The sequence below is a fragment of the Xiphias gladius genome, chromosome 14 (genome assembly GCF_016859285.1).
Source record: "Xiphias gladius isolate SHS-SW01 ecotype Sanya breed wild chromosome 14, ASM1685928v1, whole genome shotgun sequence".
Classification (NCBI taxonomy): Eukaryota; Metazoa; Chordata; class Actinopteri; order Istiophoriformes; family Xiphiidae; genus Xiphias; species Xiphias gladius.
Window position 1 is genome coordinate 12,265,054 of NC_053413.1, and position 22,092 is coordinate 12,287,145.

Genomic DNA, 22,092 nt, shown 5'->3' on the forward strand with positions numbered 1-22,092 from the left:
CTTTAACAGAGTTCGCCAAGAGGGTGCAAAAGAGCAAAATGCGCATGAGGAGTGGGGCAGTTCTGTATTACCGATATTACATGGGACCACCCCTTCCTGATAAACATTTAATAAACTTAGTAGGTTTTACTGTTAAGTTAGTGTTTAAGCCACACTCTATCACAATCTGTAGTGCTAGTACGATCTGTCAATGCAGCAAAATAGCGTTAATGTGGCACATTTTGTTATTTAATATTAATAAATATTTGTTTTTCAAGAAAAAAAAAAGTATGCTACAGTTTTGTCGCAACTTTGACCTTTCATTTGTAGGTCTAAAACCTTATGAAAACTACACATTTATTCCTATGTAAAACAAAGAATAAAGGTGTGGATTTCGACTGGATCGTCGTGCGTTGCCATTTTCCCATTTCTATGAATGCAGCATACGTCGTCGCCCAGGGATGACGTTAGCCAAACAACACAGTTAACAGCCCGCTTTACAGAAAATAAAGGACCAGCTTTCGAAACAAAAACAATAAAGACACGATACCCATAACAGTCATGTCTGTGAATTATTCTGCTGGGCTGTCACCGTACGAGGACAAAGGTGTCTGCGGACTTCCCGAGGTAAAGGAATAGCTGCCATGGGCTCGCTACTTAGCTCTCTCAAGAACCAACTTAGCTAGCAGGTTAGCCGAGGATGTCAGGTTCATGTTCGGTCTTTAGGATGTGCGGGTGGGAGAAGATTTAGATCCTGTAAAAAGATTTAAAGATACTCCTTTAATGAGGGAGGGCCTGTATTCCAGATTTTAGCAAGTATTAGCGAGCGGCAGAGAGAATTCAAGCATTAACAGTACTCTTTATGTTTATGTTGCAAATGATTAATATAAAAAACAAAGAAATCGATGTGCCCAGCTGAGATCTGGTATTTTACCACTCTGGAGGCTAAAAAGCGAGTTTATTCAATGTGCTGTCTGAACGAGTTATATTGTGTTTTTTATCGCCATTTTTACTGGAAAACTGCGCAATACTTTGTTGAGTAATTTAAAAACAGATACTGATTTTGTGGATGATGCTAAAAGACTGAATTGGCTGTTCACATATGAAATATTTAAATGAGCCAGTTACTTGGAAAAGCCCGTGAGAAGAAGGCTAAACTATAGTGTAAACTGTAGTTCTTTTCTGCGAACACCTCATTTGGATTTTTTTAATCCACATATATGTCATTTTTAAAAATCAGGCAGTGTATAAACATAATTTTAATGTCGTACCTTAAGCAAACGACCCTAAGGCTAACTACTTAATAAACACTTAACTAATTTAAATTTATGAGCATAACAAGGATTTTATGTATCTGTAAGGTATTGATCTGCAGTATAACCAGTGGCCCCAGTTTATGCCTCTAATGTCATCATTTTTTCATTTTTGGTATGTTATCGTTTTGGAAGTTCCTTCTGTATCTGTGGGAACTCTCAGAGAAATACATGGACAACAAAAGAAAAAACAAAACAAACTTGCATTGCTGACTACAGGTAGAAACTAGGAATAAAAACAGTAACTTCAGTCATCAGGTAAAGGAGCTGATTAGAGGGCTTGTTGATACAATATTTTACTCTAAAAAGCAGAAATAGAAAGTTGCACAATATAGAAAAATACCAGTAGCAGGTAACGTACCAGTACATCAAATGCACACTGCTCGAGCGAATGTCCCTTTTTACTTTCTACCTCTGTTTGGATGTGATGAAGTTAACACAAAACAGTTGAACCAGTGACACCAGGTCTTGAAAGCGAATTTTCTTGAAACATCTATACCATATATTCCCTTTTGAGATCATGGTTCCTCATGCATATGCATGTGTTTCGAAAATTTCGCCTTTTGCTAATTTGCAGGCTTCATATCTGTCATATCTGATACAATGTTTTATCTTAGTTTATTTTTTAAAGCTGTGTGAACTGTACAGTTAATGTCTCTATTCACTTGGGCAATATCATGTTACTGTTCTTTCCAAGATACTGTATAACCTAATGTAAACATTGTATGAAAGCATCTTTTTCAGCTCTCAGTCATTCCTAAACACCTGCTGCATTTTGTTCTGTGGCAGGTGTTTGATAGTCCCGAGGAGCTGAAGGCTAAGGTGGAGACCCTCGCCCAGTTGATTAAAGAATCTCAGTACTTGGTCGTCCACTCTGGAGCAGGAATCAGCACCTCAGCAGGAATTCCCGACTTCAGGTGAGGAACAAACAAAGCTACTGCAGCTTTTTTTTTTTTTTTTTTAAATGAATTTATTTTTCAAATTTGTGTCTCCACAAACTCTGTGTTTCAGCATAGACATCTTGTGACATTATATTCTATATAAGTAATAAGATCTGATGTATCAAGACTGCATATATTGATGGAAAAAAGCACACCTCACACCTGCTGAGTAAACAACACTCACTGACAAAGAATCCAAGTACAGCAATAACAACAAACAATATCTGTGAACATGAACAGCTGCCTTTATAACCTTGTTTCAACACATCTCAGAGCTGCTGCGGCTTGACACAACTTGATAATAAAACTAATAAGCCTTTGAATTTGCCATCATTGGCAAATTTCATGACAGGCTGACAATCACATCTCATGATGTGATTGTCAAACCACATTCAAGGCTCTACAGTGTGCGCAGGGAACTGACAAAGTGTGTCCCCTTTTTACAGTGACCTAAATTTTGAAATTAAAAGCTGTGTGAAGGTGAGCTGAACAGACATTATTCCAGTTAGACTTGTACATATATCGGAGGTTTTTGTGACTGACAAATTAGAAAACCTCAATGTTCTGAATCTGTATTTCTTTTCAGGGGGATTCAAACAGACTGACTTCCTTTTATGGCAATACTAACTCTTTAACATTTTCTGTTTTAAAATGCTGTTCAGATATTAAATAAAGGAGACTCTTGCAGCGAAGGTTAATTCCCCAAAAAATGCCGTTTAAATTCTTAGATTTGTACAAATCTAAAATCTCAAATGTGTTTAATTGTCTTGGTTTTGCTGAATCAGCAAGGCAATCTAATGAAATGGACAGCCATTCTGGAGACTGCCCTATTGCTGTAAATGTTGAACAGGAGGAACAAACAGCTGATCAGATTCAAATTAGAATGAGGAGAGGGAAAAATGACTGTAACTGCATAGTGCCTTTTCAGATCTTTTGACAGCATTGGAAATATGGGTTATGATCATGTAAATAACATAGTGGAGAGTTTTTTTTTTTTCCTGTTTTGAACTCCAAAAAGTTATTGTCTGCCTGTCCTGAACACTAATTGGCTTTTCTAGGATTTTTTTGTACCTGATTTTTTTGTACCTTCAGTGGTCAAACTAATGTTTTGATACATCTGCTATTAGAGTGATGTGGCTCGTACTATTACTATTGATAATTAAAGAACTTTGTAAAATTAATGTCAAAAATAATGACTATTTTTATACTGCATCTATCTTGATATGCAAAATCAAATTCCTATTACATAGAATGTTTCTATTGGCACATTGGTTCAGTCAGAAGAGTTATTGGGCAGCTGATAATAACTTTGGTGATGACCTCTTATTTTAGTAACTACATCGCATTGGGATTTGTTATTATTTTACAGAATTCATATTTCAGCTCAATTGCTTGGTAAATTGATAATATGACCTGATTCTGACAAATACCACCTTTATGCCGCTGTTCATTATACAGAGCAATACTGTACTTAGAGAAGCTGCGTGTTCAGTGAGCCTGGGCCAGAACTGACAATTATTTTTTGCTTGATTTTTATTTTCTCTCTGTTTTGGCAGACAAAACGAGGACATCTTTGTTTAGTCTCCTGGTTTCTCTTGTAGTACCACTGTTTGAGCAGATGAGGGTGGTACATGCCTACTTTTTGTCAGATCCAGCTCTTTGTAGAACAACAACAACACACACTGTAATACATTACAACTCCTTTGTTTTTTCCATTATAGTGCAAGAATTTCCCTTGTATCTTCACAAACACAGTTTTGCTCCATACAGCTTAGCTCTCACACATAAAATTGAAAATTTAAATGATTTTACTCAGCAAGACATTAATTCATTCATTTTTTGGCTGGACTGCAACATTTGGGCCAGCCCTATAAACAGGAACGTGACTGACTGAGTGTGTGAGTGATAAAGTTATACCACTGGTCAACCTAATGCCCCGTGACTGAGACCTCAGGTTACACCATTGGTTGGCCGGCCCAATGTTGGAGTTTACCCATTGGCCGTTCCGCTTTCAAAATGAATTGGCGCAAACAGCGTCTAACTCGTCCACAGGGAGCCGTTTGCAGGCAGTGTTGCCAATTTAGCGCCTTTGTCGCTCCATTTACTGACTTTTCAAATCCCTTTAGCGACTTTTTTGACAAACTCTAGCAACTTACTGTAGAAGAGCGTTGCCAGTATTGCCCCGCGAGCGAGAGGTCAGGCTTTCTCTCTGCAGGCACTCCTCTCTATGGCTATCTTTCAATTAACTGTGCGGCAGCGGACACAGACATGAATGAGCCTCTGAGTTTCTCTCTGAGTAATCATTTTTATAAGTAAATTATAGCCAAAATCACAGCGAAGCCGTTGTCTTTAACTCGTGTAAGGTGATTTTGTCCGACAACGTCACAGTTATAAAATCAGGAAAGCCACATCCAAAGCTTGGAAATTGCTCTGGATGTGGCTGCTGGTTAACAGTCATCGTTCTCTGACAACAGAAATAGAAAACATGTAAATGTGAGCAGCTTTACTGGGAATTCGGCTGCATTAAATTACAGTATATGTGAGCACAGAGAGTAGGAGAGAAGCAAACAGATAAAGGGCGATCCAGCCACATACTACGTTTTGACTTAGTCTTGTTTCATGGTTCATCCGGTGTGATTGACAGATTTTTACCTGTGTGAATTCAGATATACATGCTTTGAGATGTTTGGTGTGAAGACTTCACTGATAAATATTGATTGGTCTCCCTGTCAGTCAAGTAGAGTTGACCTTGGATGGCAATATCATTAAAGCCAAGGCTTCTATAAACACATCACGCCTACTAATGCAAATTATATTCCCACTAATGCCACATACGCACACGTGCTGCAGATGGGAGTAAGAAATTCAGCCCCCCAGGTTAATATTATCGATTGCACCAAAACATGGGATTTGAACAGCTTAAACATCCTGACTTTCATGTCCTGCAGCATTTTTTTCATGGTGATACGCATGTAATAAATGACACGTGTCTCTCCATTAATGTTGTACGTCTTTGAACTGGTCTTGGCTGAGCAGGCATTGAATCATATTGCCGATGAGAGATGGGGCTGTGCTTGTTCACAAAAGCGAGAGATGAGACTCATGTGGCTGCGTTTGAGGACTCACAGGATGCGTTCCCTTGTTTGATGCAGAAAGATAAGTTGTTTGTCCTTGTAGTAACTTGGAAACCGTCCCAGTGTTAGACCACACCAGTACTGACAGAAACACGTTCATCCTTTATTCGGACACCCAGAACTGACTAAAACTTAACTAAGGATGCATGAAAAGAATGATGGCAGATTGGACAATAGATTTAATATATTTCAGTCTGAAAACATTCAGCTCTATGTAGTTATTAACATTTCTGTCATATTCGATTGTGATATTTTTGTGAAACGTTTGAAAACAATAACTTTGTTTAATCTAATTCCTCCTATTGTCTTTGTAGTTTTTTGCAGTGGGAGAATCTTTGTGTAGTGTTGTTTTGCACATTGTGAGTTTGGCACACAGACTTTCCAGAACTCTTTTGCAGAAATCATCCCATCAGATTGTTAATACTCAGCTATGAACACAAAGCCTCACATCAGCTGTAGAAACATAATGCCTTCAGTCCACCCGCTGCATTACAACCTGTCCAATCCTGGTCCAGTCTTTATAGCTACTCTGAGTCTATTCATAACTATATGCTGTTTCAGGGGTCCAAAAGGGGTGTGGACGTTGGAAGAAAAGGGGAGTCACCTCACTTTGATACCACATTTGAAGATGCCCGACCCAGCTTGACTCACATGGCCCTCCTTGGACTGCAGAGGGCCGGATACCTCAAGTATCTCATCAGCCAGAATGTGGACGGTCTGCATGTCCGATCAGGTTTCCCCAGGTAACTCCGCTCTGCCTCCTGTCCTCTAGCATAATGGAAACACATGAAGCATTTTATACACTCAGTAACTAACTCGAATCATAGTTGTTATATGGTTTGGAGCAAAACATTATCTCACAGATAAGCCGTATAACATTTAATAGCACTTAAAGCCAAAATATTTCTTTCCTGACATAGAGGCAGCAGAACAACCTGTAAATGCAACACAGAAATGATTATTTACATAACTGATTCACCTGATGATAGTTTTTCGATTATTTATCAATCATTTGATCTATAAAACTTCAAAATTTTTTATTGACGATCAATTAATCGACTAATCTTTTTTTATGGTCTACAACAGTGACATAATATCAGCCAACATGTCGTTATGGTGAACGTTTTGCCTATTTACACATCTGGCAATTATGGAGCAACATTATCATTCATTTGTAGTCCTGTTTTTGTCCAGCTGATGAATAGAAGTCCTGTATTCACTTTATGTTTAGCTCAGTTTGGTCTCCACCAGCTCTGTGTTTACCAGCTAGTTGCTAACTTTGTCTGTCTGCCACTTTGTACTGGGTAGGTAGTGTAGAGTCAGCTTCTCGGTGCAGATCACCTAATTTTCACCATATAAAAACATGTTACATTTTAGGAATATCACTAAGTATTATACTAACTATTACTCTGTTTTACAGAGTGATTTGGAGTTGAAGGAGAGTGAGTGGACAGGAGAGGGGATGAATAATTGGGAAATTGACTTGAGGTACCTATTCAGGGGATAAGTTCTGAGCTTAATTGTTTTGAATGTAAAGCGGATGCTTTGCGATAACAGCTGTAACAGCTTTTTTTAAGCGAGTCCAGACAGTGAAGTGGTAGCTCTCTAAGGAAATCATTGAGACCGCAGGCAAACTGGAAAAGTAAACTGTTTGGCACTTATATGTGTAGGTGCCAGGAGGAACATAGAAGTGAATACAAATGCTCATAATATTCATCAGAGAACGGACTGAAAAAAAGTTGTTTTGAAGAATCATGACATTAACTTTAAGTTTGGAGACAGTGATCTAAGTGAATATCATCTTTGTGATCTTTTTGCCTCTGTGGACTTATCTCCCTCTCTCTTTTTTAGGGATTTGTTATCAGAGCTTCATGGAAACATGTTTGTGGAGGAGTGTGAGAAGTGTGGAAGGTAGTTGTATGCACACGCATGCATCCAAACACCCACGTTTTGATTTAGAAACTCTGATGATTCTCATCTTAACAAGCTATTGTCTTTCACTCAATTTCAGTTTTCTGGCCGTTTTATTAGGTACACCTGTTTGGTAATAACAGCAAGCAGTTCAGTTACTGTTCACCTCACATTAGCATGCACAGTATCTCAGCTTTCTTGCATCTCGTGTGATTGTTGGTGCCAGATGTGGTGTTTCTAGCTTCTCAGAAACCAGCAACCTCCTGAGATTTCACACATTGCAGATATATAAGGAAATTGACGTTTTAAGCAACAACAACAAAATAATTGTAGTTAGTGGTAGCTCTGTGATTGAAAACATCTTCTCAGTAAGAAAGATCAGAGGAGAAAGGCCAGACTTGTTAAAGATCACAGGAAGGCCACAAGTATAAAGCTTAGATGTGCAGAAGAGCATTTTTGAACACACAGTGGTCGAACTCTTAAGCAGAAACACTGCTGCAGCAGAAAAACCATGCTGGGTTCCACTCCTGTTGGATAAGAACAAGAAGATGAAGCTACAGTAGGCATGTGAACATGAAAGCTTGAGGAAATGTTAGCATGTCCAGTAAATCTTGATTTCTTTCACAATAGGCTGAGTCAAAATTTGGGCTAAACAACAGTATGAATACATGATCCATCCTTCCTTGTGTCAAAGGTAAAAGCAGATGGTGTAATTGTATGTCAGGCGTTTTCTCTGCACATGTGAGGCACCTTAATACTTACTGTGGCTCTTATGTATTGCTGACCAGCTGCACCGCAGTCTACCGTTTTTCCAATGGAAACTTACAGCACGATAATGCACCATTTCACAGAGCGCTTATTACCTAAAAATGATTCGAGGAAGATGACAGTGATTTCATTTTATTCCAGTGACAGTCTTAGATCTCAACCCTGTAGATTTCCTTTAGAATAAAGTACAACAGGAGGGTTCAAGAGCAAATGTATGTTTAAACAAAAGTAACTTTAAACAACTTTGCACCAGCTACAGGATGCTGTTGAGTCCCTGAGTCCCATTTCCAGCATTTCCAGAAACTTCTGGAGTCCACGTTTTGAAAAAATCAGCCAGTGCCTGGAGGAAAAAGTTGTCTGGTTTATCTAATAAAATGGCCACTGTCTACATTATCATGTTTATGTGCATCACTTGACTTTGCTAGGGTGCTTGTGAGCAGCTTTGACTTCTTTCCTGTAATAAACTAAAGCTTCTATGATTAAACTGTGGGATTTGTGGTTTTCCAGGCAGTACGTCAGAGAAAAGGTGATTGGTGTGATGGGGCTGAAAGCGACAGGACGTTACTGTGATGTGGTTCGCTCCAGAGGACTCAGAGCCTGCAGGTAACAGGTCTGGACTTGTGCATTTTGAAATTACAGTTTACCATCGATTACCAGCGATTTATTAGTGTATTTGTGCATTCTTTACTACAACAGAGGGAAACTTATCAGCACGATACTGGACTGGGAGGATGCTCTTCCTGACAGAGACCTGAACAAAGCAGACGATGCCAGCAGGTGACACAGATAAAATTGGGGCAGTTCCTGCTCAATTGCTTCCTTTTTACATTATGTTATTGGTCATTTTGTTTTCGATTCACCACCTGTCTCAATAACCTAGTAGCACACAGTACATACTCTTATCTGTCCTGACTTGCTTTGATATCCCTGTTTCATCTCATAGCACAAGTCATAACTCAAATGACCTGTGAACTGAAAAATGTGAAGTAATGTGTTGTATAAATGTATGTCCTTCAGCGTTATGTGTGGCTCTGCTGTCAGCATCCTGACATGCAAATAAGCCCTTATTTGAAAACCTTTTTAGGTTTGATGTATGTAGCACAGTCGGCTTGAATTTTTCCTTTTGCCTCTTGTGTGTCAGTATTTCCATTCAATCCTTCAGCCACAAAAGCTTTTATTGTTTCTTTACAAAGCAGCAAATTTAATTTGATGAATGTGTTTCATCTCCATGTACAGTGCTCTGACCATTGAACCACAGTTGAAACACCAGAATTAAAACGTTGAATTATTAACTACGTTGGTATATATTTATGTTTCTTTTAAAACTAATGTGTTACTAGTTTGGTTAAGAACAGAAAGAGCAGGACATATCTCATTTTCCGGCTTTTTTCTTTGGTGCAGGAGATGGTTAGAAATGTCTTTTTGGGTTCTGGAGATACTTTAAGAAAAGCCTCACGTGTTCTTAAAGTACAATTTTTTTTTAGGTCCTTCAAAGATCACCAAGTAATTAATTTTCAGAAAAACTAATGCTTAGCGCTGTGATTCAGATGTAATGGTAATACAGACAGGTTTGGCTAATGTTTTTCTCTGGGACTGTAAATAACAATTATTTTTATTATTGATTTATCTGCCAATTATTTTCACATTTTATTGTTTTGTTTACGAAATATCAGACAACAATGAAAAAGGCCCATTATAATCAGTTTAAGACGACTTTTTCAAATATCTTTTTTTCTTTTTTTTGTCCGACCAATGTAGAAAAACCAGAGATATTTCGTTTTTTAATTGATTATTAGTTGCTGATTAATTTTCTGTCAATCGACTAATCAATTAATTGACTAATCATTGCAGCTGTATCTTCCTCAGACCAACACTGAAAACTTGATGGTGAAAACATAGTCAGTCAAACCTGACCAATCCCAGGTCTTGTTGATGCCACATGATATCTCTGCGGCTGCCATTGCCCTGACATGAAGTTACATTTTTTTTTAAGGAGGCACGCCTCAGCTAACTTTTTATCACATAACAATAAATTAACCTTAATAAAAGGCAAATAAGACGAATGTCACAAGCAGTCGCACTTGTTTATTTGTGATCTATTTCTCTACTGTCGGCATCCAGACGCGCAGACCTGGCACTGACGCTTGGCACATCGATGCAGATCAAGCCCAGTGGAGACCTTCCACTCCTCACCAAGCGGAAAGGGGGGAAAGTGGTCATTGTCAACCTGCAGCCTACCAAGCACGTGAGTGTCATTCATGCACCACCACCACACAAAAATTTAGGGAAGCATGGAATGGCACTTGAAATGTTGTGCACAAAATCAAAAACAAAATTATGGTTAAAAAACTGCTACTCTGATGCTCTGTCCGGCATCTTCGTGTTTTTCATTTCACAGTCGTTATTTTCTGTCACGTAGGACAAGCATGCGTACCTGCGTATCCACGGTTACGTGGACGAGGTCATGAAACAACTGATGGAGCTGCTGGGATTGGACATCCCAAAGTGGGAGGGGCCGACTATCTGCGAGAGCTCCACAGCCACCTCTGAGTCCACCACCGATGTCAAACCACCACGTGCAGTTACTGCAAGGGAGAGGGTGAAAAAGGACCCTGTTAAGGAGGAGAGGAAAAGAGAAGCAACACAGCTAACGGATGATTGGAGCGTTAAGGAGGAGACGGTTTCAGTAAAGAGAGAGAGAGCAGACTCCCCAGTGGTGATAAATGAAGAGAAATAGCCTCAGGTATTTTTTTCTTGCAACAACTTCACAACACAAACCCGTCCAGAAACAACTTTTATAACAGGGTGCTGAGTTTGATAAGTTTCACAGAAGATACAGCTAACACCCTCTGGAGCCAAGACTATTCAGTACTGTAGTGGTTTTTGTCAATCCTAGATTTCTTACACTTAGCCTTACAGCCACAATGACCGGCAATGTGAAACTGACTCCTCAGCTGAAGGCGCACAAATTGAACTACTCACATTAGGTGGATGTTGGATTGGGATTTTTTTTTTTTTTTTTTTTTTTTACATTTCTGGTTTAAAAAAAAAAAAACTTGCCTACAAAGTACTTTTAGCAAAACACAGTCTGCGATGTAAATGTTCCTCCTGCTATAGTATGAGCATTTATTATCCAACTTTGCTTTGGCAACGCAATGAGAGCTGGAATACTAAGTAATAAATAGAGCTTTTAATAATGTGTGTAAGGTTTGATGCACTTTATTCAAAGCTTTATTTATAACCACGTGCTCCAGATCTCATCCCTACAGACCTTGCCTTCAAAGACACCTTGGTTGGATACTTACAAAAGAGGGGATATCAAGTGAGCATCTCTGAGTCTGTTCGACCGATGTAGCTAAATACAGCTGTGGAAATTTTGTTTTTTTTTATTCCCAACCATTACAATTGCAAATTTTCCCCAAAATCATCAAACTGCTTGTCTTATGGTACAAAAAATTTCTCCTCCTTGGGTGACATGCATAAGTCCACCTGCAGCCTATTGGCTGCAAATGGACTGTAATCACACTGTACGTTTAAAGGAAAATGTTTTTATCTCAGGAAAAAAGCATTGTAATTCAAAGGAGAAAGTCATTCTTCTTTGTTTTTTTTAATATATACGTATGTTTTGGCATTAAAAATAAGATGTTCCTGGTAACACCACCTGTGTATATGTGCTGTATGTATGTTGTGTACTGTCAGTACATAGTGGCCTTGTTGCAAATGTAAACTACTGTTCCAAAGTGTTTCAACACAAACACCAGAAAAAACAAATTCCTGCGCCTTAATTGCAGCTTAGTTTTCTTTTTTTAAAAACAAGAACATGCATATCAGACGCTACGACTGTACAGTGGGCCCCAGGTGTTTGTATAAGCAGATGATTACTGCAGCCAACGTGTTGCTGTGAGTCTGATGTTGAATACGCTTCAGCCTATTAGGGCACCCCGTCTGTCCAGACATATAAGCAACAGATGTAACTTCCAGAAAATGCAACAGCTGCAACTCAAACACATGCCAAGAGTCAAACTGCCTGCTCTGTGAAAGGGGCCTTTCAAAGCCCTCATTACTGCTCTTACCGTCTTTATTTAAATATTAACTTTGTCTCAATTGTCAGTAAACGGTAGCGCTAATGAGCCAAATTTTCCCACTTTGTCCTTGGAAAGTACCCAGCCTCTTTTTTCAGTATTTTGTAGTTCTTTAGCTGGTGTCCGGCGATATGATGGTATACACAGGTAAAACTACATGTACCGTGATATGGAATTTATCCATATCTGCCTCTTCAAATTGGAGCCTCAATAAAAATGCCTTAACCACATTTTTTTGTTAATAATCTAAAACAATAACCTATAACTCCTTATGTTTCTCTGCATTAACACTTAAAAACAGATATGATTTGGATTCCACACTTTTAATGTGACATTCAACTACATCTGCAACGATTAATCAATCCACAGAAAATTAATTGCAACTATTTTGATAATCAATTAATCCTTTCTCAATCAAAATGCAAAAGACTTGATATTTCCAGGTTCTCAACTTGGAGAAATTGGTGCATTTCTTAGACTTATAGTAAATTGATTATTGAACATTTGATCAGAAAAAAACATGACATTTGATGAAATCACTCTAGGCCCTACAGTAATGTGAAGGCCTTTTTTTTTTTTTTCCATTGTTTTCAAATGTTTCATAGATAAACCAGTAATGAAAATAATCATTACTTGCAGCCCTACACTCAACCTACATCCACATCCTTGATTTGTGTCCACCAGGTCAGTTGAAACGATGGGAAATAGATGAAAATCCATATCGTAAGTTTTGCAGGTCCAATAGTTCAGAGCCATGTACTCTTAAGCCTCTGTGTAAGATTCATAGTCAGATTAGTGAGGAGGCGTAGAACTGAAGAACAGCATCAAGCAATTTCTGAGATATTAGTGTTCACAGGCTCCATCAGTATAAATTGGAAACCTTATATAGCAGCTAACAGACTCTGTCTACAGCTGCTCATCTTCTTAAACTCAGCAACAAGGACATTGGTCAGAGAATCAACATCAGAGCCCTGCTGGCTCCGGAGGCAGATCTCTCTGGGGGGACAACAGTCAGCGCAGCTCTTCATAAGTCTGTGCTACATGGCAGAATGGCCATAAGGAGCCAGTCAATGACAGCATGTGTGGAGTTGGCACAAAGAGACTAAAGCACAAAGACTGTGCTCCAAAGATTTTGTGGTCTAATGAAGCCAGAATCAAACTCTTAAATTGTAGTTTAAAGTGCTACGTTTGGAGGAAAGCAGGGACAGCTTATTAACCATTTAACATGCACCCTGCTGCGAAGCACCGGGGTGCTTTTAAAGAAAGTGAGAGCAATGAATTGAGCCAAAAAAGTCAGACTAATCTGCTATAGAGTGTCAAAGACCTCTTGGACTGGGGTGAGTTTATGCTCCAAAATGGCTGTCACCCCAAAGCATACAAGGCAGTCATTCGGTGAACCCGGAGGCAGAGCGTGGAGCCCTTGAGTCTCATTAAAGTGACATGAAGATGGCTGTTTACAGACGCTCCCCATTCAGCATAAGCAAGCATGAGCAAGTCTCTGAGGAAGAAAAATGAAGTTGTTACCGCTGTGAAAGGTGTGGCACTGCAAATGTAATGAAGACGGAGAGCAGAGAGGGGAAGAGACTGAAAGAAGAACATGAACATGATGGATGATGTGATGAGAGAGAGACCTCAAGTGGAATCCACTTTAAAAATACTTTTAAATCAAACAGTATTAGTTTTGTATAGTTTTTACAGTCTCGATTTTACTGAATTGACCCATACTTTCCCCCTCCAGGGATTAAAAAAGTGTCATCATATCCTTTCTGATGAGTCCAGTAAACCTGAAAACCAACGCTTGAAGTCCAAATGCACGAGAAATTAGAGGAGTCTCCTTCAGATGGAGGCGGCAGCAAATTCATAGAATTATATTTTGCTCTTATGTGAAACTGAATGAACTGCTGTAAAATTGGAAATAGAATAGCTGAAATTTCAGAAGGTTGGTATGAGCCATTGGAGGCAATTTCGGCGAGCTTGAGCTCTCCTGCTTAAGACCCTAATTCTAGTTAGGGAATGTTTGGAAGGAAAAAAAAAAGAAAATTGATTAATTAGCTGTAAGTTACTTGTAAATGGGAATAAAATGTTCAAAAAGACTTTGAGCTGGTACTGGTAAGTGAAGCAAACTATGTCAAAAGCTTGCTGTTTGTCCTAGTTTATAATATATTACAATTGGCAGCAGTCAGTTAAGGCTGGATGAACCTCTTCATCCCCATATGTGAACAATTTTAATCTCTTTGAAAATTATCTCAGAAATGAAAGAGGAACATTACATCGTTTATGTCCTTTTGAGACATTTGCATTTTGATTTTAATTTGCCTAAGTCGTGTGTCTCAAAAGCTCTGAAACAGCACTAACAACTGCATTCAGATTCATTGCCACAGTTCCTGACGGCAGTTATTCTCCAGAGAGACATGTTTTTGTTGTTACTGCTTGTGCTTCAGTGCAAAGTGTACTTCAGCACAGCACAAAAGCTGAAAACGGCTACCTCAGATTGCTGCCACTTAATGGTTTTGTCTGAAACTTAATGGTAAAATCATAGGTCCGTGAATTTCATTCACTAATTTTTATTACCCAAAGATCAGGGCTCTGATTACACTTATCTGATCTAAACAAATGATTAAAAACAGCACATTAAAGTCAGGAAGGAGAGTTTCGATTGTCAAGTTACAGGTGCTAACATAACACTAGACATCTAGAGGAGTGGACTGAACCAGCAGGATAAATCTGTGTGGGGAAAATTAAGGAGCAATGCTTGTTCCTTATTACCACAGCTGAGGTGCCCTTGAGCAGTGGAGCTCAGACTGGTTGTACTGGTTGTACTGGGCAGCTTCTTGGTGTCAACACTGTGTGAGCAGGGCTGTAGCTAGCATTAAGAACACCAAGGTCATGTCCTTGGGTTTCTTCCTCAGAAGTTAGTGGAGATGACCAGCAGAGGTGTTTAAAGGCTCTGCATGATGATGCTATGAGAATTGGTTGAAAACTCTTTATGAAGAAGTCTGTCAAAGAGGTTAAGCTTTAAACAGGTGCTTTTAACATCATCTCACGGTCTTCATTGTGAAGACCGTACTTAATAGAAAAAGGTAATAATTAAATAATTAAGAGAGACCATGATTTGCAGTGGAGCTTTCAGCTGCATCTCATGGTCTTCCTAATAATGACTGTTTGCTGTTAAAGAAACTAGTAATTGGACTTAGAGTCAAGATTAGTCTCTCAAACAGATTATATTACTGATTACACCTTGTAGAACATGAACACGTAGTGGAATATTTTGTTGTCCACAGAGTCTCTAATTAGCAGAATTAACAGTTCAATCTATAAATTCCTGCACATAAAAATAGCGACTGTCTTGTACTTAAAATAAGACTTTTCTTCAATGGTAGCGTCCGTGCTGTTTTTTAAACAGCTTTGCTTGCTGAGATGTAAAGATGCATCATGTCTATACTACGTGCTTGACACATCGCCTCCAAATGTGACTGACTTCGACCCATTTCTATGCCTTTTTATACATCATTCATGCACATCATCTTTGACTACTTCCTCTTGGGAAACAAACATTTTGAACCTTTCAACCAGTTGTCAATGCATGGCCCCTACTGTATGAATTTCCTCAAGTGGTTTTCATCAGTGGGAAGTTGCACCCTGTACTTAAAAAGGAATAGCTGTGCACAAATAAGATTGCAACACTTGTACTTGTTAGATGTTGCTTGTCTTTTGTGAGCTGGCTCTGAAAATAGAAAATGCCGTCTAGATGTGAGTGGATGTACTGTTGCCGCTCTTTCCATTGCTTTGAGCTTGATGAGAACAGCCAAGTTATGAAGTGACTTCATCTTCAGGAACACATTAAATCAGAGAAAATGATAACAGATGTCAGCGACAGACGATTTTCTTTGATACCACGGTGAACAGCAGAGTGTAGGGCAGTAATCTGAAAAGGAGAACTGGCCAAATGCCAGGTCTGAAATCACACTTTTGTTTTCCATTCAAAGCTCGAAGATGCAGGTTCCCTTGGTGACCCGCTGGCTTTTTAGCAGCATCAGAGCTTCCCACGCAGAGACCTGCTAAATAAATCTGTGATTCTGATTCGGAGAGGTAATTACTAGCAGAATGGTACACAATGGAGGGACTGTGGTGGAGTGTGTGTGTGTGTGTGTGTGTGTGTGTGTGTGTGCGTGCGTGCGTGCGTGCGTGCGTGCGTGTGTGTGTGTGTGTGTGTGTGTGTGTGTGTGTGATGTGTGTGTTTGTTTGTGAGATGTGCATATCTGCCCTTATCTGTGGGCAGCTGAAGATGGTTATCCATATATAGGCTTTAAACGTTGCGAAAGGGCAAAAACGTGGAGCAGCTTTTGTGCAGCTGACTCATTTTCCTCATCTTCATGGTTTTATGTGACTGCAGGAGAGATTAACTTTCCCCAAGACGTCACTAAACTCTTTCGTCCTCTCGTTTTATTTAATTTCACAGAACATATGTGTATTCACAAAAACAATTCACAGCGGTACAGTAAGGCAGACACGGAGAGACATGAAAATGGCCCACAGTTTCATACTAGCATCAAATACTGCCTACACTGAAAGAAGAATATCCTGGTGTTAACTTTTACTGAATCTGACGGATAAAATGTGGCAGATTCTGCAGATGATTAGTTAGCAACAATAACACAAATAAATATTAAACACATCAATCCTAATGGAGGTCACAATCTTACAGTCGTCGTGATTGCATGTGTGGGTGTGTGAGATACAAAGTACAAAAAACATTTTGCAGGTCCAACTATTTAATCAGAAAAACTGTGTTCTGCTTGAATGTGTGGAAAAAAATCAGCTCATAGTGTAACTCAGAGCTGACTGATTATTTCTGACTGATATACCTGGGAGATGACTTCCAAAGTGGCCAGTTTTTTCACGAAAGTCCATGATAAAAGCTAAAATATAGTTGTTCAGGTGTGTGTGTGTGTGTGTGCGCGAGAGAGAAATAGATTTGGAGGGATGACAGTGTTAGAAGGAAATGTGGAATAGCACACAAAGTTGATTCACAAATGAGCGTTTCCTTTAGTATGTGAGGAAAAGAGGAAAAGTTTGACATCATGGGAAATACGCTCACATGGCTTTCTTGCTGAAGGTGAGGAGAAGATTGATACCACTCTCACGCCTGTGTGTTAAACTGGAAGCTAAAGCCAGCAGCAAGTTATCTTATATAGATAGCACAAAGACTGGAAACAATGGGGGGGGGGAAGCTAGCGCAGTTCTGTCCAAAGGAAACAAGATTCGTCTATCAGCACCTCTGAAGCTCACAAATTAACATGTTGTATCTTTTTTTGTTTAATCAATACAAAAACCAATGAGTCCAGGAAGTAATAGGTCCCAACCCAGAAATAGTCTGGCACATAACCCTCTGTAAAACAGTGAGTGGTTGTTTTTTCACTTTGAATTAATCTGCATTAATTAACTTTTGGTTTTTGTTCGGATTAAACACACTAGATGCAGTGTGTTAATTAGTGAGCGTTAGAGGTTTTATGAACTTTGGACAGAGCCAGACTAGCTATTTGCAATCTTACGCTAGGATAAGCTAACCACCCTCTGTCTGTAGCGTCATATTTAATGTACATGCCTGGGAGTGGTATCAATCTTCTCATCTCAATCTCAGCAAGTAAAAAGTAAATAAGTGCATTTCCGAAAATGTCAAACCTTTCCTCTAACAGGGTCTTTGTGTATCATAGCCAGACAGGATGGTGCTTCCTCCACCCGTCTCCCTCTCAGAGCCAGAGTGAGAACATTTTGGACAGAGTGAGACACTCTCAGCAGGAGCGTCTTCAGTCCAGCTCTGTACTCTTGTCGGATCAGGCAGTAGAGCACCGGGTTGAGGCAGCTGTTTGCATGAGCCAGACACACAGTCAAGGGGAAGGCATAGGCCTGGGTGTTGTAGAAGGCTTTACTGAAGGGCACCATGTCAAATTTGATTAGCACCCCCCACAGGGTGAGAGCCTGGTTGGGCAGCCAGCAGATGAAAAAGGACAGAACTACAATGGTGACAGAGCGGGTGACTTTCGAGTGGCAGCAGTGGTGGCGTCTCCTCTCACACTCTGACCTCTCTGTGCCACCCCCACTGACCATGCTGCGTACGATGCGCCGGCTGAGGATGAACTTCAGGAGGAGGAGGTAGCACACACTGATGACAATCAAGGGGACCACAAATCCCAAGAGGACTTTTTGTGTTTGATAGAGTCCGAGCAGGACTTGGGGATCCCAGTGGCCTGAGTCGGAGTCAGAGAACCGCACTAAGCACAGCTCATCATCAGCAGAGACCTGTAAACAAAACAACTGCATCAGAGGCTGTTCGACCCACAACAGTAAATATGTACTGTAAGCAAATCTAATCAGGGATGGTAGTCCAGTCTCAATTCAACGAACCTGGACTGTGGTGGAGTAGAACGCATGAGGCAGCGTAGCCAGCAGTGACACCACCCAAATGGCTAAACTGGCCCACTTGGCTCGGGCAGTGGTGATCGTAGGGCTGTCCATCTTCAGGGAGGTAACCAGGAAGCGGTAGCGGGTCACGCTCATGGCGGTGAGGAAAAAGACGCTGGCGTACATGTTGAGGGTGGTGACCGAGCTCACGACCTTACACATGACCCAGCCGAAGGGCCAACGGAAGTCCAGCGCCGTGTCCACGGCCCAGAAGGGTAAGGTGAGGACGAACTGGAGGTCTGTCAGCGCCAGGCTCATCACGAAGTAGTCAATGGAAGAGTGGTGGCGGCCCCGGCGGCGGGAGTGGAGCAGGAAGAGTGCCAGGAAGTTACCCACAAGCCCCAGGACACACACCACCAGGTAGACCAGGGCAATGAGAACTCGCACCTGTCAGAAGCATACAATACCATTTTCATTTAGTGTCTCCTGGTAAACAGGATCCATCTTGAACCTGCTAAATGGTCACAAAAAGGCACACAAGGAAATTAAAGTTAAAATACAATACGCACGAAAGCATGAAAACACCTTTAAGCACTTTCCTCCAGCATGTATTGAAGTGTCACAAGCAAGTTACTGTCTTTTATTCATGTTACCCATGTGGATTTGTAAGAGAGGAAAATCCGTAAGTAAACCTACTGCCAGGTTGGCGCTGTCTCCGTGTAGGTCCAGTGAGGACTCCTTGGAGAGGATGTGAAGCCAGCAGTGAAGTGAAAGGTTAAAAGCTGCCGGGTTGGAGGCGGCCCCTGTGGGGCTGACCAGTTTGGAGATTTCGCGTTCCTCTTCTTCTCCGCACGCCCCCAGAGCGGCCAGGGGTCCGGAGGCGCTGCCGTTGCTCTGCATGACGCCGCAGAGAAAAAGGCGAGTTACCTGTTAGAGCACGGTTCCCCTCCGCTTCTCAGGCTGGCTTCCAGAGTGTGGGTGCGCGGGTGTGGATGCGAAAAATCCCCATCGTCCTCGTCCTGCATTTAGAGCTGAAGGTCTCGGCGGGAGACCAGAGTTGCATAATTTATCCGAGTGGTTTCTGAAAGTGCATCTGCTCGCATTTTATTGTTTTTCCAAGCGGGGGGGGATACAATAGCTGATCAATCTGTGGCAGCCTCCTTTGGAGCGCTCAGCCTGACCTGATGCAGCTGCCGCTTGCCTCAGTGATGCTGACAGCAGCCAGAGACCGGAGGCTTTTGTAGTCGCGGACGCTCTCCTGCACCGGTGGCGCACACGCACGGCTTCCACATACAATGTTACTAGGCTTTTATGATTTATTACAGCAGATACGGGGAAGGAATGAGGCTCCACTCACTACAGTTCAGGTTTAAAACTCAAATGAAGACATCGCTGTTTTACGTTTCCATCAAAAGATACAGTCAGATGTATTGAAAGGTTCTTTAGTGCGCAGTACCTGATGATTCATGCGTAAACCAACAGGCAAAGGCTTGTGCTATGCTGTGTGTGTGTGGGGGGGGGGTTGGCCTGATAAACTGCAGAAGATTTAGTGTTTTATGAGTTGTCTTTGCTCTTCTATTGATTATTTGTAGGCGTCTTTTAAAGATTGCTCAGAAACACATGTATTTCAGGCAGTGTTTCTGCTTTCTTTAAATTAAAACTGTGTTGCAGGCCATGTTTTACCACCTTCTACAGTGTGTGTATGCTATAACCTTGCATTTATTTCTGTACCCCCTTTTTTTTTTTTTTTTTTTTTTTGATGAAGCCAGCTAATCACAGTCTCAGATGTTATGTCCAAATATCACTGCATATGATGTGAAGGTAAATTGTATGGGATGGTATTTCAGGAAGGGTTTCTTTAGCGTACATGGGTTTGTTAATATGCATCTGAAATGCACATCAGAAGAATAAAAGATTAGATTTCAAACAGCTTTCAGTCTTTGTGAGATGGCCAGAGAGAGAGAGATGTGTCATTTTTAATTTGCATTCCTTAAAGGTCCCTGTTAGTATTCACATAATGTGTCACTGTGGCCAGCTGTGTATGCAGTAGATAGAAAAAAAAACAGGGAGATGCATGCTAGCAGAGGCATCATTTTTTCACACTGGCACACTGGACTTGCTTGGACAGTATGTAACTCATCAGCCAATTTGCACAATTCTCTCCCCTGCATTTGGGATTTACTAAAGAATTTGTCCAACAGCAGAGTGTCTGACCCCTTCCCTGAGCAAACTGCAACACTTCAACAGTCTGCTCCAAGGGACATTAAACAAGTCATCGTCTCTTCTAAAAAGCTGTATCAGGGTCTGATTTGAAGTCCAGTCAAGACAGTTGGAGGCAACTTATTCTCATCCCTGTTTCTCTTCCTGATTTCATAAGTAGTCAGGAACAACTTCAACTAAAACAACACTAATTTGTTGACAGTTTCCCTTTTTTGCCTCTAAAATTTTCCAAATACTGAGAAGGATGGAAATGCAGTGAAGCTACTCATTTGCATTCTGCTGGAGCTTTCCGAGATGCTTGAAGATGTCTACTTTCAATTTCACCAGTTTGTCTTTGTTTTTACTTAAAAAACAAAGGGGATAGGGAGGTAGTGACATTGAGTGCCTCTTTTTTTTCCTCCTTTTGTCAATAGTCTAGATAAAGCATTTGAGGGGAAAATTTGAATTCACACTCTGAATAGTTCCCTCCGTATTGCTGCGACACGATAAATATAGCAGCAATGACAGGAAACGTGAGTGGTGACAATGTGGGGTTGGACAAAATAGTTTCAAATACAGCTCCTCATACAAGCAATGATTGTATCAGAAATCAAAGTATTTGCAAAAAATACTTTAAAAAAATCATCATAAAGGCAGCAAAATGTGTAAATGCAAGAGCACATGATTGCAGAATTCAAAATATTTCTGCTTCTCTGCTCAAAAGTTGATGAAACCACAAATGGACCAACTAAGCTTGCGAGAATGTCTGAATTAGTAATCTTCTCCTCATGTGCAGTCATTTCATCTTCAGCAAGCAGTATCTCAGCTCAACTCTCGCATGATTTGATTTTCTGATTGCATTTCAATCTACATCTATAACTCTCTATCACACCACCACAACCCACCGCTTAAAGCAGTCTGATCAGTAATTAATTTCTATCTCCCACTGTGGATAGCGTACTTTGTTTTGGTTCAGGTTTTTTGCTGAAATCCTTGTTTTTAAATTGTAAAGTTTGTTTACCTCATTGGTTCTTGTAGCAGCTTGGAAAAAAAAGCACCTAGTATGGATTGTTAAATTAAATGACACCTGTTCAGCGAACAGGGCTGTACAGCCTGGCTTTTAAATGTACTGAGACTTTAAGTCCAAATCCCACCAACAGAATAGCACCCACCTCCAAAAACTAGCCACCAACCAAACCCTGTAAAAGTTTCAGAGTACTAAATAAGATCACAAAATTGTATATGTTATTTATTCATACAACTTCTGAATCATATTTTCTAAGAATTCTTATCTCTATATATTATGGTCTGGTGCCGGGTATGTAACCCTGGTGGCGAGTACTCAATTCCTTTCATTTTATTT

General features: G+C 40.3%; 2 protein-coding genes across 2 annotated transcripts in view; one reads left to right on the plus strand and one right to left on the minus strand.

Annotated features, from left to right (window-relative positions):
• Window positions 1-439: 439 nt before the first annotated feature.
• Window positions 440-22,092, plus strand: part of sirt6 (sirtuin 6) — a 29,644-nt gene continuing 7,991 nt past the window's right edge. The window contains 9 exon segments of the mRNA XM_040143053.1: window positions 440-606; window positions 2,082-2,209; window positions 5,929-5,954; window positions 5,957-6,110; window positions 7,219-7,278; window positions 8,554-8,649; window positions 8,743-8,823; window positions 10,168-10,291; window positions 10,466-10,789. Of these exon segments, the coding sequence (XP_039998987.1) occupies window positions 541-606; window positions 2,082-2,209; window positions 5,929-5,954; window positions 5,957-6,110; window positions 7,219-7,278; window positions 8,554-8,649; window positions 8,743-8,823; window positions 10,168-10,291; window positions 10,466-10,783 (1,053 nt within the window). The 5' untranslated portion in view covers window positions 440-540 and the 3' untranslated portion in view covers window positions 10,784-10,789.
• On the minus strand, window positions 17,805-19,430 carry LOC120798947 (relaxin-3 receptor 1-like). Its single transcript, XM_040143741.1, has 3 exons — window positions 19,227-19,430; window positions 18,534-18,977; window positions 17,805-18,428 (listed from the first exon to the last, which is right to left on the minus strand). Exons 1-3 carry the CDS (start codon window positions 19,428-19,430, stop codon window positions 17,805-17,807), a joined length of 1,272 nt encoding a protein of 423 aa, XP_039999675.1.